Source organism: Haliaeetus leucocephalus, unplaced genomic scaffold (genome assembly GCF_000737465.1).
Source record: "Haliaeetus leucocephalus isolate CR32 unplaced genomic scaffold, Haliaeetus_leucocephalus-4.0 Scaffold657, whole genome shotgun sequence".
Classification (NCBI taxonomy): domain Eukaryota; kingdom Metazoa; phylum Chordata; class Aves; order Accipitriformes; family Accipitridae; genus Haliaeetus; species Haliaeetus leucocephalus.
Genome location: NW_010973093.1, coordinates 2,407,476 through 2,432,984, shown reverse-complemented (window position 1 = coordinate 2,432,984; position 25,509 = coordinate 2,407,476). Strand labels below are relative to the sequence as shown.

General features: G+C 52.5%; 1 protein-coding gene across 1 annotated transcript in view; it reads left to right on the top strand.

The window, feature by feature from the left end:
- Positions 1-25,509, top strand: part of SEPT9 (septin 9) — a 104,366-nt gene that overhangs the window by 28,963 nt on the left and 49,894 nt on the right. The window contains exon 2 of the mRNA XM_010579408.1: positions 15,115-15,774. Coding sequence (XP_010577710.1) covers positions 15,115-15,774 — 660 coding nt within the window. The remainder of the gene's footprint in view (positions 1-15,114; positions 15,775-25,509) is intronic.

The following is a 25,509-nucleotide window of genomic DNA, read 5'->3' as shown; positions in this document are numbered from 1 at the left end:
GGGTGCCCGAGGGCGGCCGGCGGGCAGCCCCCATCCCCCGGCAGCCGCCGGAGCCGGGGAGGGGTGGTCGTCGGTGCTGCCGCCGGGCTGCGGGGTCTTTTGTTCGGAGCGGCGTTGCGCCCGGGGTGTTATCTGCTCAGGCAGGATCTTACGGGATGTTTTTCCTTTCCTGCCTTTCCTATGTGGATTTTTAGCTGGAAACACACGCCTGACAAAACTAAAAGTCTGGGAAACTCCAGGCACCGGCCCCCTCTGTCGACTCCCAGATTTTGAATGCAAACATAGCCCTAGAGTAGCTGGGAGGTGGATAGCGAACCCAAGTTTCAAATATGTCCATAGCGGGAGCTGCCCGCCCTAGAAAGCTTTGCAGTTGTCCGGTGGCAGAGCTCCAGTTGCCCGACAGCGTTGCCTTGCTCTCCGATGGAGTATCTTCTTGCAATCCCCTTGGCGTGCAGACAGAGATAGCTTCTCCCCGGGCGTCTGTGGCTCTTGCCCGGTATGCTGGCTTTTTTAGGCAAGAAAATAAGCTAGCAGAGAAGCGTGCTGCTGCCAGATGGGTATGAGAGTTAAAGACGGGCAGAAGAGAGGTGGGGGGATTTGTCTGAAGCAGGCGTTGAGAGATCGGCTCAGGGGAGCTCATCTGCCTAAGCCGAGTTTTGGAAGAGCAGCTCCATCCCTACACACGCTCACGTCCTGGCAGTGACCCAAACTGAGCTTCGTGCAGTGGTTTCTAGAAAAAAAAAAAAACCAACCCCAAAAAACTGAGAAATAGTGGAGATCTGGGGGCTGCGGTGAAAAATTATCCAGGGGCTGCGCGTGTATAGCTATAGGCTGGGACGACTTCACTGCCTCCTGGTGAATCCAGCCTTGCCTTTGGGAAGGAACACTGTGGTGTTTTTCCTGCTGGGGAGCTGAGGAAGCTGAGAGCGCAAGGGTTCCTCTTCCAGGTCAGGCAGGAAACGGGTGGCAGAGCTGGGGTCTCTGCAGCCCTCCTCGTAAGGTTTAGCCACATTCACGTTCTCTTTTTCTAGCCCCTGGTCTTTCTTCAGCTAAAGTTGGGAGCGGAGGGCTTAGCAGGAGGCTGAGGGAAGTCAAATCCCGTAGGACGAGTGGGACTAACAAGTGTTGGGACAGAGAGAGCAACCCGAACACACCATCAGTTTGGCACTCGGGGTTCAACGGCGCCTTTGTAACTGTCCTTCAGGGACTCATGAGCTTCCCCACCGCAGGGCTCCCGAGTGCTGATGTAATTACAGCCTTTCCTCTCGCCTGCCCCAATTGCATTTAAATCTCTGAAGAATGAGTAATTCCCAACTTGGATATGATAAAGGCTCTGCTGTGAGCCCCGGGGCTGCTTGTTTGGGCTGTGTGTGCTCCTCAGTGGCACCGAGCTGCTCCGCAGTGCGATTTTTTTTTTCTTTTTTTTTTTTTTCAGTCTATAGAGTGCTTTATACTTCCTGCCTATGCAGAGGGAGAGGCTGGGGAAAGCTCTGTGTATCTGCAGCCAAGAGGTCTGGCCTTGCCCTTGAGCAGGGATCTAGGCTACTGTTTCACAATTTAATTAGTTTTCTGGGTTGCATAGCAGCTTCCCAAGAACACGGCAATTAATTTCTAGCCTGTAGGGCAGGAGATGCAGTGTTCGTGTCTGCTGGGTGGGTGTCTCGGCCCCAGGCAGCCGGTGGCCAAGCAGGAAAGATCAGCCAAAAATACCACGGAGCAGAAACACCAGATCGCCCGGCAGCCAGAGCCCTCTTTGTTCTTGCCGGTCACACGCTGCTTGCCCTCCCGAATCACCCTGGTTGTTCCTGCCTGCTTTCCTCGTAGCATCTCTGCCTGCTTTCCTTGTAGCCTCCTTCCCTGGCCTAGGACCGGCAGGTTTCTTGTACCTGCTGGGTTGCAGAAGGCAGGGAGGGCTTCTGCAAGGCTGTGGGCTGCTGGTGTGGGAGCTGCCAGCCTCTGTGAGCCCGTGGAGGATGCAAGAGCCCTTTGGGAGGGAGAAGGAGTACGAGATACTCAGTTCCAGTTTAGTTTCCAAAGCAAAGCGACATGTGAGAGGGAAATACAGCACAGCGGAGTGTGTTCTTCCTTGTGCCTGATGATGCGATGGGGGTGGTCGCATCAAGGCAGCAGTATGTGTGTCCACCTCGCATCGAGCCAGCACATCTTGTGGGGAGGGCGCTAACCCTGCTTATTTGACTGGCAAGATCTTCCTTGTCTCCAATGAGGGAGAGCGCTATTAGGTCTGTGGTTTGCCAGGATTTACAGAGCATAACAGTTCTGCCCTGGGTTTATAGATTTTGGCAGGTTGTCGGAAGCGTGGCTGGTTCAGCTGTGGTTGCGGCAGCGCTTCCCAAGCTCATCTCTGCCTCGGAGGGGGCTGTGGGTCGCTCAGCATCCCGGGGTCTCAGACACGGACCCATGAGTGGCAGGGAAGGGAACCTGTAGCAGTAAATCAACCTGGGTGGTGGGATGCTTGTGCAGTGCGTTAACGTTGCGTAAACCCCAAACCATCCTGATTCTGTTCGGGTTGGGTGATATGGGAATGTGGGTGTCTGTGATGTTCGACTGTGGAGAGGGGTGGATGTTCCCGCTCACGGCTTTGGTTGGTTGTAATGACGCCCAAAGATAACTCTGCAACATGGTACTCGTCTTCCTGCTAAGGATTTAAAGCACTGTGCACTCATGATCTACTGCCTGGTAGTAAGACAGAAGAGATCTCTCTGGCTCCTTATCCTGGTGGGATGTGGCTGCTGCCGAGCAGAGTCCCAGGGGTAACAGAGACGCATTTTTGCTGGCAATAGCTGACGGTGAGTTGGCAGCAGTGATGCTGAGTGCTCTTTGCTTTTGCCAGTACTGTCCGTCACAACCAGATTCGTTTCCTCGTAATGTTGAAACACCTAATGTCACAACCGCTGCAAGCTGAGAACCATGGTAAATGCCGAGTGAGGCTGTAAGTGTGTAGAGTGGCAGGGTGGTGTGGTGTGGTTCAGTGTGATATCTGGAGCTAGAGCCTGGAGGGGATACAGGCTTGCAGCTTTGCTCTGGCAGAAACCATGAGACAGCCTTCGTTGATGGTTCTTAATCCCCGATTTTCTCGTTCCCCATAGCCCAGCTCCCTTGGGGAGTGTGTGCTCGCTGGTGGCCGAGCCTTGGCAGCGCTGTGGTCTGAGCGGTTGTGTGCTGCGTGGAGCTGGACACTGAGGGCAGAGAGCCTCCAGCTCTGCCAGGACATGTCAGTGCTGATAGAAAGGCTTCTCTGGTTATTTGTTTGGTTTTTTTTTCTTCCCCGCGATTGGACACTTTCCTTATAGACACACACTTCTTGCACTGCCCAATGCAGGGTATTTCTAGTATTTCAGTCACAGACTTTGTCTCAATGAGGTACTGACTTGTGCTGAGTTACGTCCTGGTTTTAAGGATCAATAAAGACAAAAAAACCATCAGCCAGGTTGTTTTCAGGAGGAGGCCATATTAGAAATAGGCTTTTTTATGTGCATGAATGTCATGGGCTCATCCTTAAAATTTACTTGAGCAAATGCCCGGAATGTCTCTGGGACACGTGGCCATGGTGCATCCCCTGGGCTGCTTGGGGCTGGCATGCCTGCTGCCTGCTGCCGTGGGGAGCAGCTGCTGCCGGCGTGCTGCGGATGCTGGGACTCAACCCTGCTGCTAATATTAGCAGGAACGTGCTAGAGGGATGGTTGCGATGTTATGTGGGTGATGTGGCTTGAATTCAGTATGGTGAAAAGCCCCGGAGAGGGGATGTGCTTTGTGTTTGCATAAGCATCTCAGTTAGATTCAGGGTCTCTCCTGTAAGCCCTGCCTAAGGGTTTGCAGGATGAGTGCTCGCCTGGGCTTACGTGCATGGGAGTGGGCTGGGAGTCTGGGTGTGTGACTAATGGTCCCACGTGTGCAGAGGTTCAATGCCTGGAAAAGGAAATGCAAAAAGATCTTTCAGGTTATATCTCAGATCATCTCAACCCTAGGAGTGAAGCAAAACTCCTGAATGTCAATTGCTGGATTTCCTGGGCTGTCCCAAAAAGATTGTACTGCAACTAGTCTCTTCTGGTACTCTTCATCACCAGCCCAGCATGGGTAGAGCTAGTGTCGCTATCCCAGCTGATCAATGTAGTGTACTGCTCTGAGACATAAAGTCACCTCTGATATCCTCAAAGGCGAGCTTTACAGGCACTTCAGAGATTTTTCTCTTTTTCCACTCTTCCTATCTATGTTTCTGAATCTGAGACAAAAGGATGGGGTGGATGGGAGTTTTCTGCCAAATCAGCGTGTGGTAGGAGAGGCAGGAGCTGGGGGAAGGCGCCTGTGGGAAGGCAAGAGTTGTGTCATCCCCAGCAGAAGTTGTATCTTCCCCTGTAGATCTGGCCTTTCATGTGCAGAGTGGAAAAATCGTATCTGCCTGGTTACAGCAGCTGAGACCTGCCATTGAGGGTTGTTTTTTTCCCTATGTATATTTAGTTCCTTGGGAATAAAAAGGTTGTGAGGGAGTGGGAAAGGGAAGAACAGGACGTGGATCTTTCTGTCCACGTGAGCTGGGCTCTGGGGATAGCCTCTGGCCCCAGTTAGGATGTAGGATCATCCAAAGGTCGTTGTTTTTAGTCATCTTATGCAAGGAGGGCTAGGCTACATGTCCTTGGGGATGGGCAACCACTGCAGCATTGAGCAGAGTGTCCTTGGCTCTGTGTCAGCACGGAGGGTTTCCAGTGTTGGCTGGTATGGGTGAGCTTTTGCTGTCCATTTAAGATCAGTCTTGGGCAAAGTGAGCACAGTGTTGCGCTAATCATAAAGAAACCTTTCAAAAGTGGCTGGGTGGGAAGGGACAGAGAGCGGATGAATCTTTACACCAGGGCCAGGGCAGCTACTTTGGCTGTGCAAGTGTACTGCTGGTGCCTGGAGGTAAGTCAGTGTTTGGAATATATACACTGTGCTGGCTCTTCCAAGTACTTGCCAGTCTCTGGGATCTTGGTAACGTCTTTCCCTTAGTAAAAGGCTCACCTAAAATATAATCATTCTCCTGCTTTGCTTATTGCCTTTTGGTGGTTTATGTCAGTGGAGTGCGTAGGAGGTGCCTCTAGAACACGTTGGGTCATGCCTAATAGATTTGAGTGACCATGTCTACGTCTCTTGGCCAATGCATGCCAGCAAACCTGCTGCTAAGTGAGAGTTCTGGCACCTTCGAGTGTCCTGTGGCCTCACTGTCTGGGTGCTGGTTTAATTTCTGCTTTGCAGCCCTTCCTTGCAGGGAGCTGCTCAGCCCATTTTCCCAGGAGCCAGGACCCAGACAGCAGCCGCAAAAGCCTGGACTGGGACTTGTCATAAATCCAAAGACAATAGTGGAGACTTCAGAGCCCATAATCACTCCAGATATTCATGTTTCTGACTCTGATATTTGATATTTAAGGCAATGTCTTTTTGCAGGACCATTACGCAGGCTCTTTGCCTCTCCCAAACTCCCTCCCTCCTCCTACTGCAGTGAGCTCTGGCACCTTCGTGGTCTTTAGAGGTGGGACATGGAGGCAACGAGCCAAGTGAACGTAAATCCTGGTTAAGCTTGTTTGAAGCCTGTAAAATGAGTCGATGGGTCTGAGTCCAGTTCCTGATGGGGATGTGCCAGTTTGGTTAGGGTCAGTGTCCATCAGGGGAACTCTTCATGGGGCAGGGGTGGGCTGTCATGCCCTTCAGCACAGGGCTAGGGTTGTGTCCTGGCCACCTCTCGTGTCGTACCTGCAGGGTATCATTTAGTCCTGGTACCCCTCTGCTTTAGTCATGAAGGCATCAGCAGTTTGTACCCGTCTGCTGTGCCGGTGCTGGTGTGGGAGAGCCCTCCTCACTCCCTTCCCTGCTGCGCAAATGGTGCTGGTGAGGAGTAGCCCTTGGGCAACGAAGGGGTTTATTGTTACCCTCAACTTATTCTGAAAAGCTGCCCCCAGATTAATGAGAGCTCTTATCTCCTGATGGCTGTGACTCAGGCTTTTACCGTGATTGCTTTTGTGAGGTTGCTGGACAGAGCTCAGCACTTGGGTCTCCTGGGGACACCTTCGGAGCGGTGACCCAGGTGCAGGGTCTGTCCGAGCTGGCTCTTGGCTGGTTTGCGTGCCAGAAGGTGAGACATCATGGGTGTCAGGGTGGTCTGTCCCCCTGCATCCTCCAGCGCTGCAGCAGATGCCCTGTTGCTGGCACCCAAGTTAGGGCAAGTTGGGGTGGGTTGCCTGGCTGTAGGCACCGCTGACGTCAGGCAGCCTCCCATGGATTGCAGGGCAGGGGGCACTGTGACCACATCGGTCAGCGCCGCCATCCTCCCAGCAGTAGGGGTGGCAGTTTGAGTAAGCATCACAAAATTGTATGGCCCCTTGCTGCTGGTGAGTTGGGTGCTCTCCACCTTGTCCCAGCCCTGGGAGTCAAGGCAGGGGTTAGTGGTGAGGGCATCAGCACACAGCATCATGCTGGCACTGGTCTGCTGGACTAGTTTGGGAGGGAAGAAGCATGGTGAGGACTGGGGTTGGGACTTCAGTCTTTCTTTCATCTGGTCATTGGAAGTGCAAATATGAGGAAATGTGAAAAGGATGGATTTTGATTTTTATTTTTTAAAGCGTGTTTAGTTTACCAGGGAGGAGAAAGGAGGAGGGTTCTGCTCTCTGCCAGCCATCAAGGACGTTTGGACAACTGCTCACATTGTGGTGCTGGGTGTCCCCTCCAACAGAGATGCCAGAGCTGGCCCCAATGGCATCAGCAATCAGCAGGTGGCACAGGCAGGGCTAGTGGGCAGCACTGTGGGCCTGAATGGCTCCTGGGTCCCTTCTTAAGTCACTTTTACTAATTTACCCTTTTCTGTAGCTTTTTAACCAGTGTGTTGCAACACCACCCATCAGTGTCTTCTCAAGCGGAGACTTAATCACTTAATGATTTAATCACCTAGTCCCTGCCAGCCACGGAGGCTGGTCGCCCACCTGAGTCACTCTCCACATCCATGTGCTGGGAGTCGTGACTCATGAGGATGGTGTCTGGGTGCTTATGGCTTCCTACACCCTGTGTGGTACCAGCACTGAAGCTGGTAACACAGGGCAGTCTGGGGTCTGCAAGACCATCTGCATCATGCTTTTGCCTTGTGGGTAATAATTTTGAGGTGTTTTAGAAATATTAGTGAACCAAACCAAATCTGCAGTCCCCTGGGAGGTGCAGAGAAGATTTATTTCTCTCCTCCCCTTATGAAAGGAAACTGGAGCACAGACCTGAGGCAAAAGCTGCAGAGAGCCTGTGGCAGAGCCAGTAATGCAATCTGCTGGGCTGGATACCCTGTATTTTATGTAATTTTCTGTACAAGTATGAAATAAATATAAGGGACGTAAAATATACTGGTCTGATCTGGAAGCATTTTGCTGAGGGTTAATGGTTATATAAACCAAAGTGTAATGGAAAGTCAAAGCTAAAACCTTTCTAGAACTGCATTATAGGGACTTGAAATCTGGGATTTTGAATTAATCTGAATGTGGATTTTATTTTTTTCTATTCTTAGTCCCAACTTTGCTTTTGCATGTTCATTTCTGGTAATTGAGGGGTTTGCTGCATCAGTCTCAGTCCGTTTTGTAGCTTACTGCTTGTGAGTGAAATGCTGCCTGAAAAACCCTGGTTAATGTCAGAGCCCTGAACTTGCATTTATCCCCAGATTTTCTGCATAACTCAGCTTTTGGTACTGTTTGCACAGTTCAGGAAAGTTCTGCATATTGACAGCACGTTGCTAGCGTTATCTTCTACACGCGATTTGTGTCAGACCACGCAATCTATTGCAACTTCTTTTGAATGCTGTTTGTAAAGTCAGAAAAAGAATTTATTTGTGCATAAACCATTCATAACCTGACCCAGGACAGCGTGAGAGTCAGGCTACAACAGGAGATTGTCATTATATGTGTTTATATATGTGTATTTATATGTATGTATTGCAACAAGGTTGGTTTATTGATAAAGAAAAGTGTGAAACCTCCTGGCATAAGCACAGGGAGGGGATCCAGCAACCCTGATTTCTCTCTCACATTGGATGACTGGTAGCTTAGGGAAAGGTGCTTTTAAATTGTCCCCTGCCTTCATTACTCCAGATGTAAGAGGGGATCTGAATTTCTCAGGCTGTTTTGAAGCTGTTAGTGTACTCGCAAAGTTCCACCAGTGTGTGTAGCATTGCTTGCTGCCCGCACTGCCAGTGAATTCCCCATCTCAGCCCCACATTTTTGACCCCACTGAGGGGCTCAGTGCAGCTGGGAGCACCTTGTTGTTGAGGATGGGATAGAGATATCCTGCTCTGGCCCTGCAGCAGGGGTGCAGCTCCCTTCCCCTTCTGCTGTGGGACCTTTAGGTTTAATATACAGTGTATGGACACCCTATAGATACATGAAGAACATCCTACTTGTCCCTGTAACTGAGCCTTTCGTTCACTAAAATGCCTCCACTTCTGTTATGGATGGCAGCAGCTATTCAACAGCATCACGAACGGTAGGTTCGGATAAGCCAAACCCAGGTGGCCCCACGGTAACGTGGGTGAACATGCTCTTTGCACTTGAGCGGGGCCAGAAAACTGCCGTGAGCATCCTGCTGCCTGGTGACAGGGGTCTGGGAAGCTTTAAGGGCCGTGAGCGGTTAATGCTGTGTTGGGTTTCTAAGGGCTCCTTGAAAGATGAGACCTGCAGCCTCCCCCTCTTTCCTCCTTGGGAACAGGAGGTGACCATCTGGTAGCAGTTTAGAGAAAGTCAGCGCTCTCAAACGGTACCATTGTATCATGTGAAATAACGGGGCGCCTGACTGCCCTAGTCCCATAAGGCTCTTATGTGTCAAAAAAACCAAGAAAAGCTTTCCGTGCTTAAGCAAGCAAGCAAATGTAACCCCTGGGTTACGGAGACCACATGAGGGGCAGAGGATGTTTAATGGGAAGCAGTTGGGCACGGCGGCCGCAGTAGAGCCCAAGGCTCCGGTTGCGAAGCAGGTCCCGAAGGAGCCAGCATCCCTCGCTGTTTATTTTGGTCTCCTCCTGAGCTCTGTGCATAGAGGTTTCCTTGTATAAAGCATCCCCTTGACTGTTACTTGGGTATTCTGTTTAAAAAGGGAAGAAAGAAGGAGCAGATGTTCATTCGTTGCCCCCCCCCCCCAGGTCCCATGGGGAGCCCAGAGCTGGGCTGCGGAGCGGGATAAGCCGAGGTGGATGGTGTGTTGTGTAACGTTGGCACTTCCCACTGGGAGATGTGGAGCCCTTGGGCAGGAGCCAGAGCCCTTCACAGCATCTGAGAACCCTCGGCTTGGCTGGGACCCCCAAGGAGGGACTCGCCTTCTGGGAGAGGAGCGTGTAGATAGGAGGCCCCGGCCATTCCACTGGCTTGTGACTTCTCTGGAAAACTCTTGGCTGTCATATGAGCTACTGGGATTTGAACCAGACCTCTGCCCTCTCTTCCCAATTTGCAAGATCCCTAAAGAGCAGCTTTAACTGGTGGCGTGTGACCTGCTGGTGCCTGGCTGTGGGGTGACTGGGAGGACGCAATGGCCGCACTGTGCAGACATCCCCAGTCCTGCAACACAAAATAGAAAGACACAGAAATATTTTGCTACTTCTCAGGCCCTGCGCTTGCTTGGGGAGTGTTCAAGCCAGGGATGAAGGCATGCATTTCTTGCCCCAAAGCACCTGGCTGGCCTGGACAACGTTTGGGTCAAGACTGTGGGTTTGTAGGAGCTGCTGCTGTTGTGCACAGCCAGCAGAGCTGCCCGCAGCAGGTACCATCTCAGAAAGCCTATGCCTCCCTCATCTGCTAGGATTAATACTGGTATTTTTTAAAGCTGGCCCTGCCTGGCTGGCCCTGCAGAGCGGGGCCATTGCTGCGTGATGCTGAGCAAAATGCCACTACCTTGAGAGGTTTGCAAAGGTCTGGTCCCCAAAGGGACTCAGCAGTGAGCAGTTCCCAGCCCAGGCCCATTAGTTGTGGGCAGAGGCTGGCAGGGGCAGTGGTTGCACCTGAAAGGAAGCGCTTGGGAATCTCATTTTAGGGGATTTTGGGCTTTCCCTGCTGTGGGAGGGGAGCCGCTGCCTTCAGCAATGGTGGATTGAGCCAGAGCTGCCTGAATTGGTTTGGAATCGGTTAAAAGGAAGAGCGTGTGGATGGTAACGTTGTTTTGTGCTCACGCCCCATGGCGCACGCACCTCCAGAGGAAGAGAAGGAAGGGCGATGCTCCGATGCTCGGCACCTCCGCCTCTTTCCCTGCCAGCTGCCTCTGACAGCGGCCAGCAGATCGGATGCTGCTGGTGGGGCTGGGGAAGCCCTGCTAGCGCCAAAAATCCCCTGGAAAATATAGTGGGGATAACCCTGCAGCGTGGCCATCCTGGGCCCTGCTTGGGGCAGGGACACCTTGGCCCAGGGTGTCAGGGACGTGTGGACCTGGAGCCCCACGGGGACCCGGAGCATTAGCCAAGACTGCCAGCGTGGGACCCCAGCACCGTGCGGGTGGGAGCGGGGTGCGGGGCCCCGTAGCGCTGCCCTGCCTTCGGCTCCTGTTGTTGTAACGAATACGCCAGCTTCCCCGCAGGAAGCTGGGAGGAGGGTCATCTGGAGCAGAGGCTGTTTACTTTCCTTTCTTGGCTCTGGGCAGGACAGGCTATTTTTAAGCTTTTTCTCTTTTTTTTGAGAGTTGTTTTGCTTCCTGAGGTCTTCTCTCTTCTCTGTGCAAGGAGCAGGAGAGAGGCGATGCTAAGCAGGGGAGCTGCAGCTGCGCTCCGTCGCACCGAGGGCCACCATTGCTGAAGGTGGCATCCCCGAGGATCGTGTTCATGGTAGTGGGTCTCTGTCTCAGAGGTGGAAGCACAAACCCTGTTGGTCACGGTCCTTCCCCTTTTTGTGCCTGGAATGTTTGACCTTCTCCAGACCATGTTGGACTCAGGACAGTGGCCAAGTGTGCTGGCAGGACAAGCTGGGTACCAAAATCCCTGTGCAACCAGAGGCACGAGATGGACATTCCATCCCACAGAGACCCATGGGTGGGAAAGCTCTCGGGTTGTCCCCAGGCAAATCAGTGACACTGTTGGGAAGGGAATGCCACTGGGACCTGGGGGTCCTTGTGATTTTGCTGTCAGAAACTTTGCTGAGCCATTTCTAACCCTCCTTTGGGGTGACGGTTCCTTGCCCAGCCTCTGGTACCCCCTTACTGCCTGTTAGCTGTTGGGACTGCAGCACTGGCATGGGAGGCATTATTTAGATGGCTTGAGTCTCCTGTGGCTGTAATCACGGTTTTGCAGCTCTTCCTTAGACTTTTTGAACCCCTTTGTGTCTGGGCTTTGACCTTTTTCTCCTTTCTGCAGCGGGGCCCAGAAGGACCTGGAGAAAAGCCATTTTTGGGTGTTGTATTCAGTCCAGACCTTCAATAAGGGTAGGGGATGGCTGTGCTCCAGAAAGACTGTGCTGGTGTGGTTGGGCTGGTTTACCCCGGGCTTGGGGCACTTCGAGAGGTTTGAAGTCAAAAGAAAGGGCCATATGCAGCAGCTCCAGTATTGCCATCGAGTGACCCACCACCCAGTCACTATTGTCACCATTTTTTTGGCAGTAGCAAGTGGCAGGGGGACTCAGGGGAACTGAGATGATGGAGGTGGTTCATGCAATGAACCCTGGGGGTCAGCAGGACTGTTTGTATCCAAAGCCTGTTATTGGGTCAAAAAGAAATCCCCAAACCACTTGGTATTGGGAAATTTCCAGGGGGATGTTGATTTAAGAAAAGATGCTCGCCAGCGTTTCCTTTGCTATCGGGTTCCTTGAGAGCATTTACTTTCAAACTGTTCCTCCAGACACATCTGTCATGAGGTTATTAGGCTGCTTTGTTGAAGGGAATAAATGGAGACTGAGGTGGCTGGCTGGAGGAGTGACAAGCAGTTTTTAAGAGCCTGACGTGGACAAAACTGAGATCCCATCCATCAGAGAGCTGGCAGCGCCGGGCCGGGCCGTGTTCTCCGCTGCTCTTGCCCACCCAGTTTTGCTCAAGACTGAGGAAAGGCTCCCCGTCAGGTTTCCCTTCCGCTCCCTTTGTTTTCCTGCAAAATGCAAACTGGGCTTGACTGGTGTTTTGTTTTAAGCTTGGCATTTTGGGGAAAAAATAGCTAAGAAGTTATTCTGGATTCAGGGTGTGATGGAGAAGGAAAATGATAGAAAAGTCTGTGCTAGGAAGTCTGAGCTCCAGCTCAGTTTTGGAGACCTGAGAGTTATGGACATGTTGGAACAGCTCTCAAGTTTGGGACCTTTTTTGGATTAATTGTTCTGGGGGTGCTGAGAACTGAGACTTAGGCGCAGACCTGCAGTGCACGAGATGTGCCAAGCACAGACCACAGGGCAGACATTGCTGCAGAGAGCATCTCGCCTCTGCAAGCGAGTGGTGACATGGCTGGGGGGGCTCCACAGGATTCAGAAAACAGAGCAGATAAAATGGAGGAAAAACATCTTTATTTTTCTTTACTGCCTCATTCCCTCCTTCTACCAATGTCTGAACATTTTTGAGATGCAGGACAGACCATTTTGTCACTAGGTGCCCTTCATGGGACCCTTCCTGGGTTTTACATCACGGATGTTATGTGTTGCATTTCAGTGCTTTCCTCTCTTCATAGCCATAAAGCAGCTGTGGTGCTGTTTCCATCAGGTTAATATTGAGGGTCAATCGCTCTGTGCATCCCTCCCTGCCCACGCCAGCCAGGACCCCGTTCTTGGGAGCCCATCCTAGGCACCCGTTGCTTCCCAGCAGCTCCCGTGCTGGGGTCTGAACCACAACTGGGGGATGTGGGTGTGTGTCTGTGCCCATGTCTGCCTGTCCCTGAGGGGCTCCCAGGAGGGACTTTTGCTGGGTCACTAATACGGAGCATCCTGGGGAGGTCCCTGGTCCCAGCCTCCACAGTGCCCATTCTGGCTGGTTGTGCAGGCGGGCATTCATATTTAGCGTTTTTTGGGTATTCTCCCCAAAAAAGGGAAAGCAGCCCAAAGCCTGTATCCTAACACTTTAACCCCTGCGTGCCTCCCCTGTTGCATGGCTTGTCCAACATGTGAGCCCCAGCTCCGAGGGTCTCGCTTTCCTCACCATCTCCTTTGGGACCCCTCCGAGCTGCTGCCTTGGGATGGGGCCATCGCTGTCCCCAGCTCCTGCTGCCCAGAACGGAGGCAGCCGCATCTGTTGCCTGCCCTGCCTGGTGCAGGGGGGTGGCGGGTGTCAGCAGCTGTGTTTGCAATTTACTGTCGGAGCAGAGCCGGGGTGGCTGCCCGGGGGACGGCCCCCCCCCCAGCCCCCCGTCCTGCTGGCTGGACCCAGCCGTGCCAGATGGCTTCTCTCCGATGAACGGATGTGTCCGAGGGATGGAGGGTCCCCAGGCCCCCTGGTCCTGCCACGGGGGATTGAAGCAGCCCCAGGGAGCAGAGGAGGGTGCTTACTGCGTGGTGGCTCTTCTCCAGCTCCACCCCAGGGGTGGGTGGACATCCCGGGACGAGGGAAGGCTGTGCTCAAGTCTCTCCCCCCGCTCCTGGCGTCCTGTGTGATCTCAAGCCCAGGTTTTTAAAGGCTAAATCTCACTGATACTGTCCTGTTGATGTAAAGGATGGGTGCGCTCATTACTGATGCTTGTGTTGGTTGTTAGCAGTGTGGCTGTCATCACGCTAAGGCTGTCACTACACTGGCTCAGGCTCACCTCACGGGGGCTCCTTTGGGACCCTGGGGCTGTGCCTCATCCTGCCCAAACCCCATGCCTGCCTGGGTGCTGTGGGGCACAGGGGGTATGGGCAGCCCATGGCATTTGGATGGGATCCAGCAGCGGTTCTCTGCGTTTCCCCCCCTTCCCATGAAGTTCAGCCTTTTGTTTCCACCTGGCTGGCTCCTGTGCAGAGCAGGGGGTCTGATGGGCTTAAGGGCATCTACTTCTTTACAGAGGACTGGCTGGAGTGGGGTGGGAAGGGCTGCATGGGGGACACGCAGATGTCCAGGCATAAGCCAGGACATGGTCAGGCAGCTACTGGCCCTCAACTGCGTGGCTGGGATGGGAGCATCGCTCCATGGATGGAGGCTTCCTTCGGCGATGCTTTGTGCCCCTAAGCTGAGTGTCTGACACCAGCTTCATCAGGTTTCCTTAGACACAGTCCTGGCTCAGGGGGGTTGGGGGTTTCATTCTTATGTAGCCTGCCTGGCCGGGGAGCTCTGCGTGCTGAGGGGGGCCCATGTGTTGGGCAGAGCCGAACAATGGGCACTTGTCTGAGTGCTGCTCTGCTGTGGGGGGGTGACCTGTGTGTCTGCTCTACCGCAGCTGAGAGCGCGGGGGCAGATCCTGCGTGGTGCTGGGGCTCGGTGAAGGCAGGACTTCCGCCTCTTCAAGTGTAAATCAGAGCATCCAATCTGATGTTGCATCTGTCTCTCTTTGCGTCCTAACTTCCCCGTTGGTAAAATGGGGATGATGATGTTGAGGTTTTAGGATGTCCCTAAGGCTTCCCAGTTGGCTCCTTCCTTGTATTGGGGTCTCATGTCAATGTTTTCAAAGCATTTCAGTCTTTGGCTTGGGTGATCTCTAGGTTTGTTTTTAAGGATATGAGCTTCTGTGGCTGCCACCTTTGGTTTTCTTGCTGCATTTATATGGATTTGGTGCTCTCCTGTGATTGTTTTCCTGCTCCCAACTTGGATTTCACTGGCAGCACTCACTGGGAAGCCTGTGTTTATCGGCACATCTTTTGGATGTGAGAGGGAAAGGGAGGCGTTGGGAATTGGATCGCTGGCTGCCCCCGAGTCCTGTGCTGTGCTCTGCTCTGCCATGCTGCGATGGGGCCCTCTGCTCCCCTCTGAGCACTGTGGGGTACAGGTGGGATGGAGGGCAGCATGGGGATGGTTTCTACTCTGGGGTTTAATTTCCTGGCTCTGGTTCCAGTTTTGTTATCTGGGTTTGTAACTTGTCTGAAGAGGCGAAGCCTGGCCCTCAGTCCCCACCTGCTTTAAATGGGGTTATGAACCCTCAGGTGAAGGAGCAGAAATGGGGTTATGAGCCTCAGGCAGTGTCTGTAAGCATCTCTTGAGATGCTCAGGTGGATGGTAACTAAATTCTGAACTCCTTTTCATGTTTTTCAGCTCTGAAAAGATCTTTTGAGGTCGAGGAGGTAGATCAGTCTTCAAATTCCTCCACCCCACAAAGACGGACCCCAAACCCCCTCCTCAGGTCCACTGTGTCCAGCTCCACGCAGAAGTTTCAGGAACTTGGCGCCAGGAATTCGGAGCCATCTGCCCGACATGCGGAAACCACAGGCCAAAGATCCCCCAAGCCCTCTCTGAGGAGAGTGGAGCTCTCTGGACCCAAACTGTCCGAGCCGGTGTCCAGAAGAACAGAAATCTCCATTGACATCTCATCCAAGCAGGTGGAGAATTCCACCTCAGGGTTGTCAAGGTTTGGCCTCAAAAGAGCAGATGTGCTGGGCCACAAACCCCCCGAGCCCACCCCAAGGAGGACTGAGATCACCCTCGGCAAGTCCCAGGAGCCGGGTCTCCGGAGGGTGGAGGCGCCGGCATCAAAGATCCCGGAGATGCCCCAGCGAAGAGCCGAGACGCCCAACGCTCCTGTGCCCGACACGGCTACCAAACGCGTGGAAATTCAGGTAGCAAAGGCTGCCGAGGTCTCAGCCCCACCGGCACGGCAAGTGGAGAGCTCGGAGCCTCCCCTGGCCACCCAGCCTCCCCAGGCAGAGCCAAAGCAGCAGCCAGCGCTGATGGAGAGCCCACCAAAGAGAGAAGAAGGTGAGTACAGCTCCAGGCAGCTGCTTGGGTGAGATGCTGACTGATACCTGCCTTTGTCCTTTGTTGCGGGCTCACGGCCCGTGTGGGGACGCTGAGCATTGTGTGCTGCTCTTTCAGCTCCAGTGGTGATGCCTTTCGAGGCTGGTCTTGGATCTGTGCTCAGATGTGTCTACATACATGGCTGTTGTCCTTGGGTTTATCCTGGCTGAAAGAGCTGTCAGTTTGAATCAAAAATGCTATCAAGCCTATAAGGAAATAAAAAAGAAAATGCCAAAAGCCTGGGTGCTTGCAGGAAACAACAATTCTGCCAACTCAGGCCCCATGTGCAGACACACCGGCCTGTGCAGCATCTAGAAAAGCCTCTGAGGTGCTGGAGAGGCGGTGGTTGAGGAAGCGTTGTTGTGATGGCTTGTTGTTTAGTGTTGTTGGTTATGGTTGTGGGACAGAAACCGCCTCTTCATTAGCAGGAGTCAGGGTTTTTTTGGTCTTGGAGCCAAAGTCTAATAACGTCATGAACCAGAGCCACTATTAGACTGGAGCCCTGGCTTATATTAGCTCTATCTTGTTTTCGATTAATCCCATATTAAAGCCAGCTTCCCTCCCCCGCCAGCCGTCACTTATTCTCCCTAACGTTTTGGAGATATTTTTTTTTCCTCTTCTGGCCTGTTAATTATTTTTCCATTCCCTATCACCCACGAGCTCTCTCCCGAAAGGGATGCAGCGGTCAGTTGGAGGGCACCACCTCCCCACTCCACCCTGTGCCTCTCCCCATGGCTTGTGGGATGGCTTGCAGTGGCCAAGCCAGGACCTGGGAGGTCTGTGCCTGGCCCTGGAGCTGAGCCATGTGCCCTTGTCCTGCCCCACCATGGGATGGTCCCCTGCTCCTGCTCCAGCTCCTCTCCCTGGGTGCAGCCCTGCGATCACAGGGCAGTAACAGGGTCTCCAGAGAGGCCAGGTTTCAGTGTGTGCACATCTAAAATCAAATCAGGAGTCAATGGTGGAGCTGATACCGAACTCGTAAGACTTGAGTGGGTTTGTCTCACTGAGCAGATGTATGGCTTAGGTGTAGCTTTTCTGAGCTGGGTTTTAAAGAGTGGACAAATGCCTCCAGCAGATAGCAGGTTGGTCCATCTCCAGCTGGGCATGGCTCAGCTCTGAGACCCAGCCCAATGATGGGGTTCAGCCTGGACCTCCCTTACGGGCTCTCTGTCCCCAGCCACTGTATGTGTGGCGCCCAGGAGGCCCATCTTCTCCCATGGGTGGGTGTTCAGCCTCATCCTGCTGAGTTTGGGCTGCTCTGGGCTTCCCAAGCTCTGAACTGCAGATGGTTGGGCACTTTAAGAGCAGAAGAAAATCTAAGCTGCTGAATCCCCCAGCTGCCCAGGGCAGGGGGTGCGGAGTGGGAGGGCTCTTTGCATCAAAAAAGACTTCAGAAGCGCAGGACAGCTGCTGGGGATGAGTTTTACCCAAGAGCCCAGCTGTCTGGGGTCTGCCTTGCAGAGTGAGCCAGCCCTTGGTCCTGGTACAAAAGGGGCTTTCAGTCTAAATGCCTCCAAGAAGAGCCGGGAGACAAAGTTGTAGGAGTAAGGAGGGCTCCAGTTCCTCCTCCTTCTGTGTCAGCATGGACATACAGGCCAGAGTTGCTCCCCGAGCCCATGTCCCCTTCCCAGTTGTCTCCAACCTCCACCATTGCCATGACTCGAGGTTGCCCTGGGTTGCTCTCATGCAGGACCCCGTTTCAGCGTGCTCCTCCCCTTGGTCCACAACACCCACCCTGGGCGGGTGAATGGCATCTCTCCTTGTCGCTGGTGTAAGCACGTGGAGGAGTTTTGGGGAGGCTGCACAGGGACCCTGAGGGAGCCCTGTGGATGGGTGCAAGCATGTTGCTGACACTTGCCAGCTCCACTGCAGCTCTGGCCCCACCACAACCCCCCAAGTGAAAGCACTGGCTCCCTGATGTCTGCAGCAGAGACAACATGTGGTGTAAAGTCCTGCTCCCTCTTGCTGCTCCCAGGGTTTGGGGCACCTGAGAGATGCTGCCGTGGCACTGGAAGTCCCTCGATCCCATTGCTTGGTGGCTCTCCAGCACAAACAGCTGAGCAGGGGATGCAGGCAGCTGCCTCCAGCTGCCCTCAGCCTTGTGCTGGGACTTGTCTTCCCCCAGCTGCTGGGGCTCAGCTGCCTTGCCCTTAACCCCTTGTCCCGCTGCCAAAGGTATGCAGGAGAGCGTGTTGTGCAGGAAGAGGCCGGTCGAAGGAGAAGGGCAGTCGCCGAGAGCTCAGCAGTTCAGAGCAAACCACAAAGGAAAGGAGTAATTATAGTGCTGAACGTCGTTAGGACGGCTCGGCTGGTGGCGTGGGCTGAGCCCGCTCTGGAGCTGTGGTTCTCAAGGGGGGAGGAGGGCAGGAGGTGTCTTTGTGGGGCAGAAGAGCAAGAAATATTCCTCCTCATCCCTGTTCTCCCTCTCCGAGTCTTCATGCTCTCCTGCATTCCCTGGGGAGCATTGGCTGCACTTCTGCGGGTTTCACATTGAGTTGGGCCATTGGTGATAGGGAGACGGGACATGGGTGTACCACTGCACCAGCATCCTGGGCAAAGCTGGACTTCGTGTCCCCGAGGTGGCTGGTGCTCCCCAGCTGGGACAAGGAAATGTGATGGGATGACTGGGCAATGTGGATTGGTATAGTCAGAGTCGTCCAGAGAAATCTGAGCAGGATTGTGCAGTGGGTGTAGGCAAGGACAGAATATGCAAAGGGCAGAAAGAGGCACAAGCAATTAAAAATAAACGTTAAAAAAAAAAAAAAGGTGAGGGGAAGTGTTGTTTCTGAACCCGCACCCTCAGACACTGCAGTAGGCTGTCTTCACTGCGTAGGACTTACCAAATCTTAACATCCAAATATGACCACCCGTGGGTGGTGATAACCTCTCCCAAGCTCCTGCTGTGGGCAGCGGTTCACTCCTGGCCCTGGAGTGCTGGCCCAGGCTGGAGCTGGCGGCTGAGGCCATTCCTCTCTTGTGCTGGGGAGGCAGGTCTGAGCAGGACACGCAGTGCCCACGCCAGCGTGGCTGAAGCTGGTTCCTCCCTGTAGTGCCGCACTGCGGAGCAGGAATGGCAGGAGGGGCTGGGGTGGGTGATGGTGCCCCTGGCTGCCCAGGCTGCCATCCCACTGTCTTTGCCTGGCAGCTCGGTCCTGCTTTGGTGACCCTTGCTGGTGTAGCTGCTGGCAAGGTGCTGGCTTGCTGAGCCCCCATCGCCTCCTGCTTCTGACCCTCTTCTTCCTCCCTGGCTTGTTTGGGAGTAGCAGCTTTGCCTGGGATGTCCCCCATGGCCCTGGGCAGCGGGGCAGCCCCACTGGCCTCCTTTCCACTGTGGCTGAGCGAGGCTGCCTGGGAGAGGAAAGGGAAATCTTTGTGGGAGCAGCAATACTTCACCCAGAGACATCTGCCAGCCCTTTGCAAAGGAGGGATCTTGAGGACTTCTCCCGAGCTGGGTGGAGGACAGGCAAATCCTTGGGAAGAGCCGCATTGAGTCTGTTGTGGCTAATCCTGCCGCATCCTCCTGCATCAGCATCTCCTTCCGCTGATGCCTTCCATTGCTGACGCTGTGCATGCATGGTTGAATGTCTTGCTCTTCTGTTGTTGTTCATGCTTTGCAACACGGTGGTGGTCGGGGTCGAGAAGAAGACGTTGCTGGTCCCAGAAAAGTTAATGTTTTCCACTTTGGTTTAATACTCCGTCTCTGCTCGCCCCAAATCTGAACCTGTTTGTATTTGGGGTGAAGGCTCAATTCTGGGATCTCAGGTGATGGATTAAAAGCAATCCCAGATGAGAAGTGAAAGCCAGTGTGATCTGATGATCCTTTTTGTCTTGGCACAAGCTGCTGTGGTCACGTTGCCCAGGCCCCCAGAGACAGCATACTGCCAGCAAGGCAGGCTCTCATTCGCGGCTCTGCTGCCTGCTCCTGCCTTCACCCCGTTTTCCTGCTTTTGGCAACTGGTAGGACCACAGTTCTCCTTCCCTGTGGTCCTTTCTTGCAAGGATGCTCTGAAGCTTGCTTAGATATATCAAGGCAGATACAATGAATAATGGAAACGTTCACCTAAAACAGGGACTTGATCTTCCTCTGCAACAGCTATGTCCTGCCATGGTGATGTGCAAAATGGTCTGAACCATCTCTGAGCTTTCAGCTTTTTTGGAGTCTTTGTCCCATTGCTGCCTGATGCCCCCCTTTGGGACAACCATGCAGGGTGCCACCCACCTCTTAAAAAGCACCAGGGTCCCCCCTCCTATTTTACTGCAGACTGACCATCAGGAGAGTAAAGCAATTCAACCTTTTTGCTCTTTTTTTCAGCCTTGGACCCCTATGGAAAGCCTTTTCTTTAGAATTTGCTATTTTAGAAGCTGCCTTAGAGTTGAGGTAAAATTAAAAAAAAAAAAAATTCAGATCCACTGAGCTCCTTGTGAAGATGGTATCTAAAAACCAGGGACCCGTTGCTGTGTGCTGGGGAAGCCATGGTGTGGGTTGCAGCCCAGTGGTCCCCAGCCAACCTCAAGCCTCCATCCTGCCATGGACACCCAGGGACGGAGAAACAAAACCACCTGAGCCTTCAGGCGAGTCTTCTTCTGTGCTGTCCTGCAAGGGTGACGCCAAGTGTGGGGTTGGGCCGCCTTGCTGGAGCTGAGGGTTAGAGGGATTTGGATGACTATTAACACAGTGACGCTCCCTGCAATGAAAAGGCCAGGGCTGAGTGGAGACGCAGTGAGTAATCATTTCCAGCTCCCTAAGCTGCACTGCAATTTAACTGTACAAAGAGATTAAAGCTGTAGGGAAACATTTCCTTAAAACCAGCTGACACATTTGGGCTAGATTACGGGTAGTCTTTTTTTTTGTTGGTTTCTTTTTTTTTTTTAATGGGGAAGTGCCTACAGCCTGAGATACCAAATGGAGGGGCTGAGTGGGAAATGCAGAGTCCCAGTTTGTGAACTCAGGTGCCAAAAATGAGATAATCTGGAAAAATGGAGACCTGCAGCGCCAGTGACTTGGAACGAAGGAGCAGGAGTGTGTGCGGGGGAGATAATTGCATCCCATCGCAGGGACGCTGCCTGATCCGGGACGCCACATGCATGGCCTCCTGCCTGCACGGGGAGGGCAGCATCCAGCATCGGGGCTGGGCGCTTTCTGCTTTCCCCTCCCACCCTGTTCTCTGTCCCTGGCTGTGCATGGAGCGGCCAGCGCACCTCCGTTCCTTTTGGGGTGTATTTTGGGCACTGAGGATGTCAGGCAAGGAGGCCAAGTGATGTAGATGTGATGGAACTTCTGCTGCACATCTTTGCCCCCCAGGAATGCTGTTCGCAAACTCATTACATCACGTTCAGCTCCAGTCACATTGACGTTCATGTGTCCCCTTCTTTGTGTCTGTGTGGGCGCAGTTTATATGGATGCCATCACGGTCCCACATGGGTGCTCGAGCCACGCAGCATATGCCCCAGGCAGCAAGCCTGCCTGCCCTCAGTCTCCAGCGCAGGCAGCCAGACCCAGGAGCAATCACACAGAGAATTCATTTGCCCTGTTGGAAGTCCCTGAGGGCCCATAGGAAAAGCAGTGATCTCCCCAGTGGAGATTCATTATGGGAAGGAATATTTTCCCATAGGAAGCGTTATGGTTCCCACTTCCCTTCCCTCCCTTGTGTTGTTTGAGACCAGAAGAGGGCGAACCTGTGGATGCTGAGCTGCAGAGTCCTCCTGGCGCTGGGCTTAATGACCTGACAGGTCTCTTCCATTGCTAGGTTGGGTCTGTGGGCTAGAATGTGCATCAGTGTCATTCCTTCCTGCACCTTGCAGGAAGCATCTAAGGCTGAACGTGTCTCTGTAGAGGTCAAAGCCTCCTGTTCCAGGCAGAAGGTGACCAACTGCACAGCACCTGGAGTTGTTGGCTCTCTGCAGCCTTGTGGGGTCTCTGCTCGTTGTGTTGGGGTGTGAGCCCTGTGCAGCTGCAAGACCCTTCTGGCTCTGCACCTCCATGCATGCAAACCAGGGCAGCCCCTGGGCAGAGAACTGCCTTTGCTGCGCTGAGAAACACGGGTGAGCGCTCCTGCCTGCTGTTGGATTTGCATATGTATAAATGACGCTGGAAGGCGATGGGAGATGCAGCCCTGGCTGAGGGTGGCGTGTACAAACCAGACCCAAGAGTTTCTCTGTTTACCTTGCGGTATCTGCATGTCTGGAGCCCATGGCAGTCGTGCTGGGGAACATGCTCCCCGCCTGTCAACTCCTTTGGCAACTTCAAGCTTTCTCACATTTAGGTTAATCATCCTACAGGCTGATAAGGCAAATAAAATCCGTTATCTTGACCAAGATAAAACAAAGAGGTTGCTTTGATCTCCTGCAGTAAGGCCTGGCCACTCTTTTTGTGACTTTTCTGCTGTCTGCTGGGGGAGGGAAGCAATGGCAATGGTGATGAACCTTCTGTAGTTAAGAAATCATTTTCTTCTAAACTATTTCTAGACCTCTGTCACTGCCCGAGATGTTTCTGTTGGCCAATAGTTGAAGGGACACCATAGGCTGGGTACAGTGCCAACTCCATAAACTCTGTAAGAGGACTTGAGGAATTGAACTGAGATTATAGAGAGATAACTTTGTTTTTAGAAGATCAAACATTGTTGCGAGCAAAAAAGATAACTTGACAGCAAGCCAGTTGTGTTCTTTACTCCTCCAGCAAACAAACAGATGCACAGACACTTTTGTGTTGTCCAAGATGCTGCAATGAAGCTGAAGTGAATGTGGCTATAAATGGAAGAAGCAGCTGGTCTTGGATTGCAGCCTGTGCTCAGACTTCTTTGGGCCCAATTTTTCTTACATCTGTTACAGGTTTTAAAGGAGGGACTTGGGGAGCGGGCTGCTTTTCTTGGGGTTAGTTGAATTTGGGCCATTCGTTTTGTTGGTCTTCTGAATGGGTCTCTGCGCAGAAGTTCCCTGGATTTCTGTAGGGTCACATGCATAAATATGTCACTCTCTTGAATTGCTTCATTTTATCTTGGCATGAAGATAGTACCGGACATATTGAGAGACAAAACTGGACCAAAGGGTCTGGTCCAAAACATTTTGCAAACAACAAAACTTTGCAGATGTTTATGCATTTATGAAAAACAAATAGTTTTAACAAGCCATCTAAGGTTGCTGTGCCACCTCAGGAGTGACAGCATGGGGATTTTCGGTTGCTTGGCTCCTCCTTGACTTGTATTGTCTAGAGTTTCTTCTGTGTGGAAGCAGTGGGTTGGTTTTTGCGTAGCAAAGGCAATTTGTACAACAGGGATGAAGAAGAACTGAAATGAAGCATCTTTCAGTACCTTGAAGTTCAAAGATTGTTGATGCTCTAGAAAATATGGGCATAACCTTGGATTAATGTTTAGCTTTTCAACCCAGGAGACATTGTCCAGGTTATGTCTGAGTTGAGTGGTCTTACCAGCCCCTGGGTATTCCGTGAATTCCAGGTCTGCAGAGGCTTTCTGTGGTGCAGCTCCAGCGTGGTCCCTGGCTAGTGTTTCCAAGGGGTCCAGAAATATTTAGTGGGAGCTGAGCACCTACCTCCTTTTGTCTCTTTGTGGATTCAACCTTTGTCCATCTATGAGCAAGACCTTTGCAGAGAATGCTCCCAGTGGATCCCTTGCATGTGGCTTCATCCATACGTACTGCATGCCGTTCACCCTGGTTCACTTGAGATGTCTGTACTTGAGCTAATCACCTGGATGCCTCCCTTAGGCTGGTGTGAATTGTGTCCTCAAAGGGTTTATTTTTTTCTGCCGAATGTAAAGAGAGCCTATGCAATCAGTTCAGCTGGAGACTTCTCCATTTGGGTGAGACAAATTTTACCCTCCTATATTATTACCAGAGCCAAAGAGATGGAGGTGAAAAGGGACCTTGCAGCAGGACAGAACTGTGCAAGACACTAATCCCTTGTTATCAATAGTGTGTGACAGCTCCCCAGCAAACCTCATCCCCTTGTGTCAGGTCGTTCTGCAAACAGGTCGCTGTGGACAATCATTTACTTAAGTGCATGGGTCAGACTGTCTTTGATGCTTATCAATAGGACTTCAACTTTTTATGATGGCTCTGTCTTCTGCCCTCTCCTGCTCGCTTGCTGTGCATGGAGTGGGACAGACATTCCTTCCCTCTCTCAAAGAAAAGCTTAGTTTGGGGAGATCTCAGGGGAAGAAGATTAGATGGGAATCCAAAAGGGTATGGTGCCTAGGATGAGAGAGCAGTGATAAAAGTTAATGATACATAAACTCTTGAAAGGAGCTTTCTCAGTTACAACTGTATGGTAGCTCACAAGTCTTAAATTGTAGGGCATTGCTTTCAACTCCAGCATGAATGCACCTGGGGCGTATTTCATGTGTGACAGGTAGATCTGGAGGGAAATCACAGGTATTGCCCTACCCAGCTTGGGCTGGAGCCCCTGCCTGTATTTGCTTCCCCTGCATATTACGACTTTGGATGGGAATTTTTGTTTGCTTGTTATTTGCTCTAATTTGGGAGGCTGTGCTCCTTTCTACTGATGCATCAAAGTAGTGGTGTCCTCTGAACCCTTCTCTGCAGCTCTGGTACATGGAAATACAGGATGAGTCCCTGGTTACAGTCTCTGAAGCTACAAATGCATGGGCTCATGCCATTACGGTGTAGAGGTTGCTGTCCTCCATCACACACGTGACGTACTTGGGGCGTTTGCTGGCAACTTGCTCCCATCTGTAGTGGAAGTAAGTTCAGGGACCAAGAGCCAGAAAAACACTGAGAAGATGACAAAAGGTTGGATGGCAGGAGAGCCTAGTCAGGATCCTGCCTTTGCTGTTTGCTTGCTCATTGTCCTGGGCAAACCCCTCTACCCACTCCAGTTTCTCGTTTTGTAACAAGGACCTGGTGAATGTGGCAAGATGCCTCGAGTTTTGTCCTTGCATTGAGTCCTTTCTTTTTCGAGGTTCAGCTGGTGATAAGGAAATTGCTGGTTCTGGTCACAGAGGTGCAGTGGGGTTGTGCAGGATGGGAGAAGCTGCTCTGCCCAGCGTACTGGAGTGGCTCTACAAAGAGAGAGGTCCTCAGCTGTCCAGGAGGAGAGGGAGGGTATCAAATGTTTCTGTATCAAAACCTTCTCCAGTCTACTGTGCTCTTCAGTCTGCTTTCTCCTAAATTTGAAAAACCTGTAGTTTGGAGGGGAAAAAAGGATTTGGAAGGCAAACTTTGGATGTGTGGGGAGCAGATGTGGGGATGGATGCTGCCTCCTGATTTATGAGTGATGGAGACTGCTGACACTGAGGGAGGTGGAGCAGGCACTGGCGGGTGTTTGGATACTCTTTGCCTCATGTCCTCCTCCCCTGCTTCCATCTTGTGCAGATAGGAAGGAGAGTGGAGATTACCTTGGAGTTGTCCAGATTTGTCCTGGGAAAAAGGAGTAGATCTGAGCAGCTTTTCTGATAAAACATAATTGTTTAGACAAACTCTGGCTGAACTCGCTTCCTCCTGCAGCCCAACATGCAGATAAAGGGGGTGGAAGTGGGAGGCCAAGTTCACAGGCTGCTGAGGCCCTCCCTGGGGTCACGCCGCCCCCAAGATCCCCTGTTCACCCATTTTGGTGGCCTTGGAGAAGACAAGATGATGCAGTTGAGTGCTGAGGATGATGCCCAGGTCGTAGGTAGTTCAGTGCTCTGGAAGAGACCTTGGTAACGCAGCACATCAGTGCTGGGA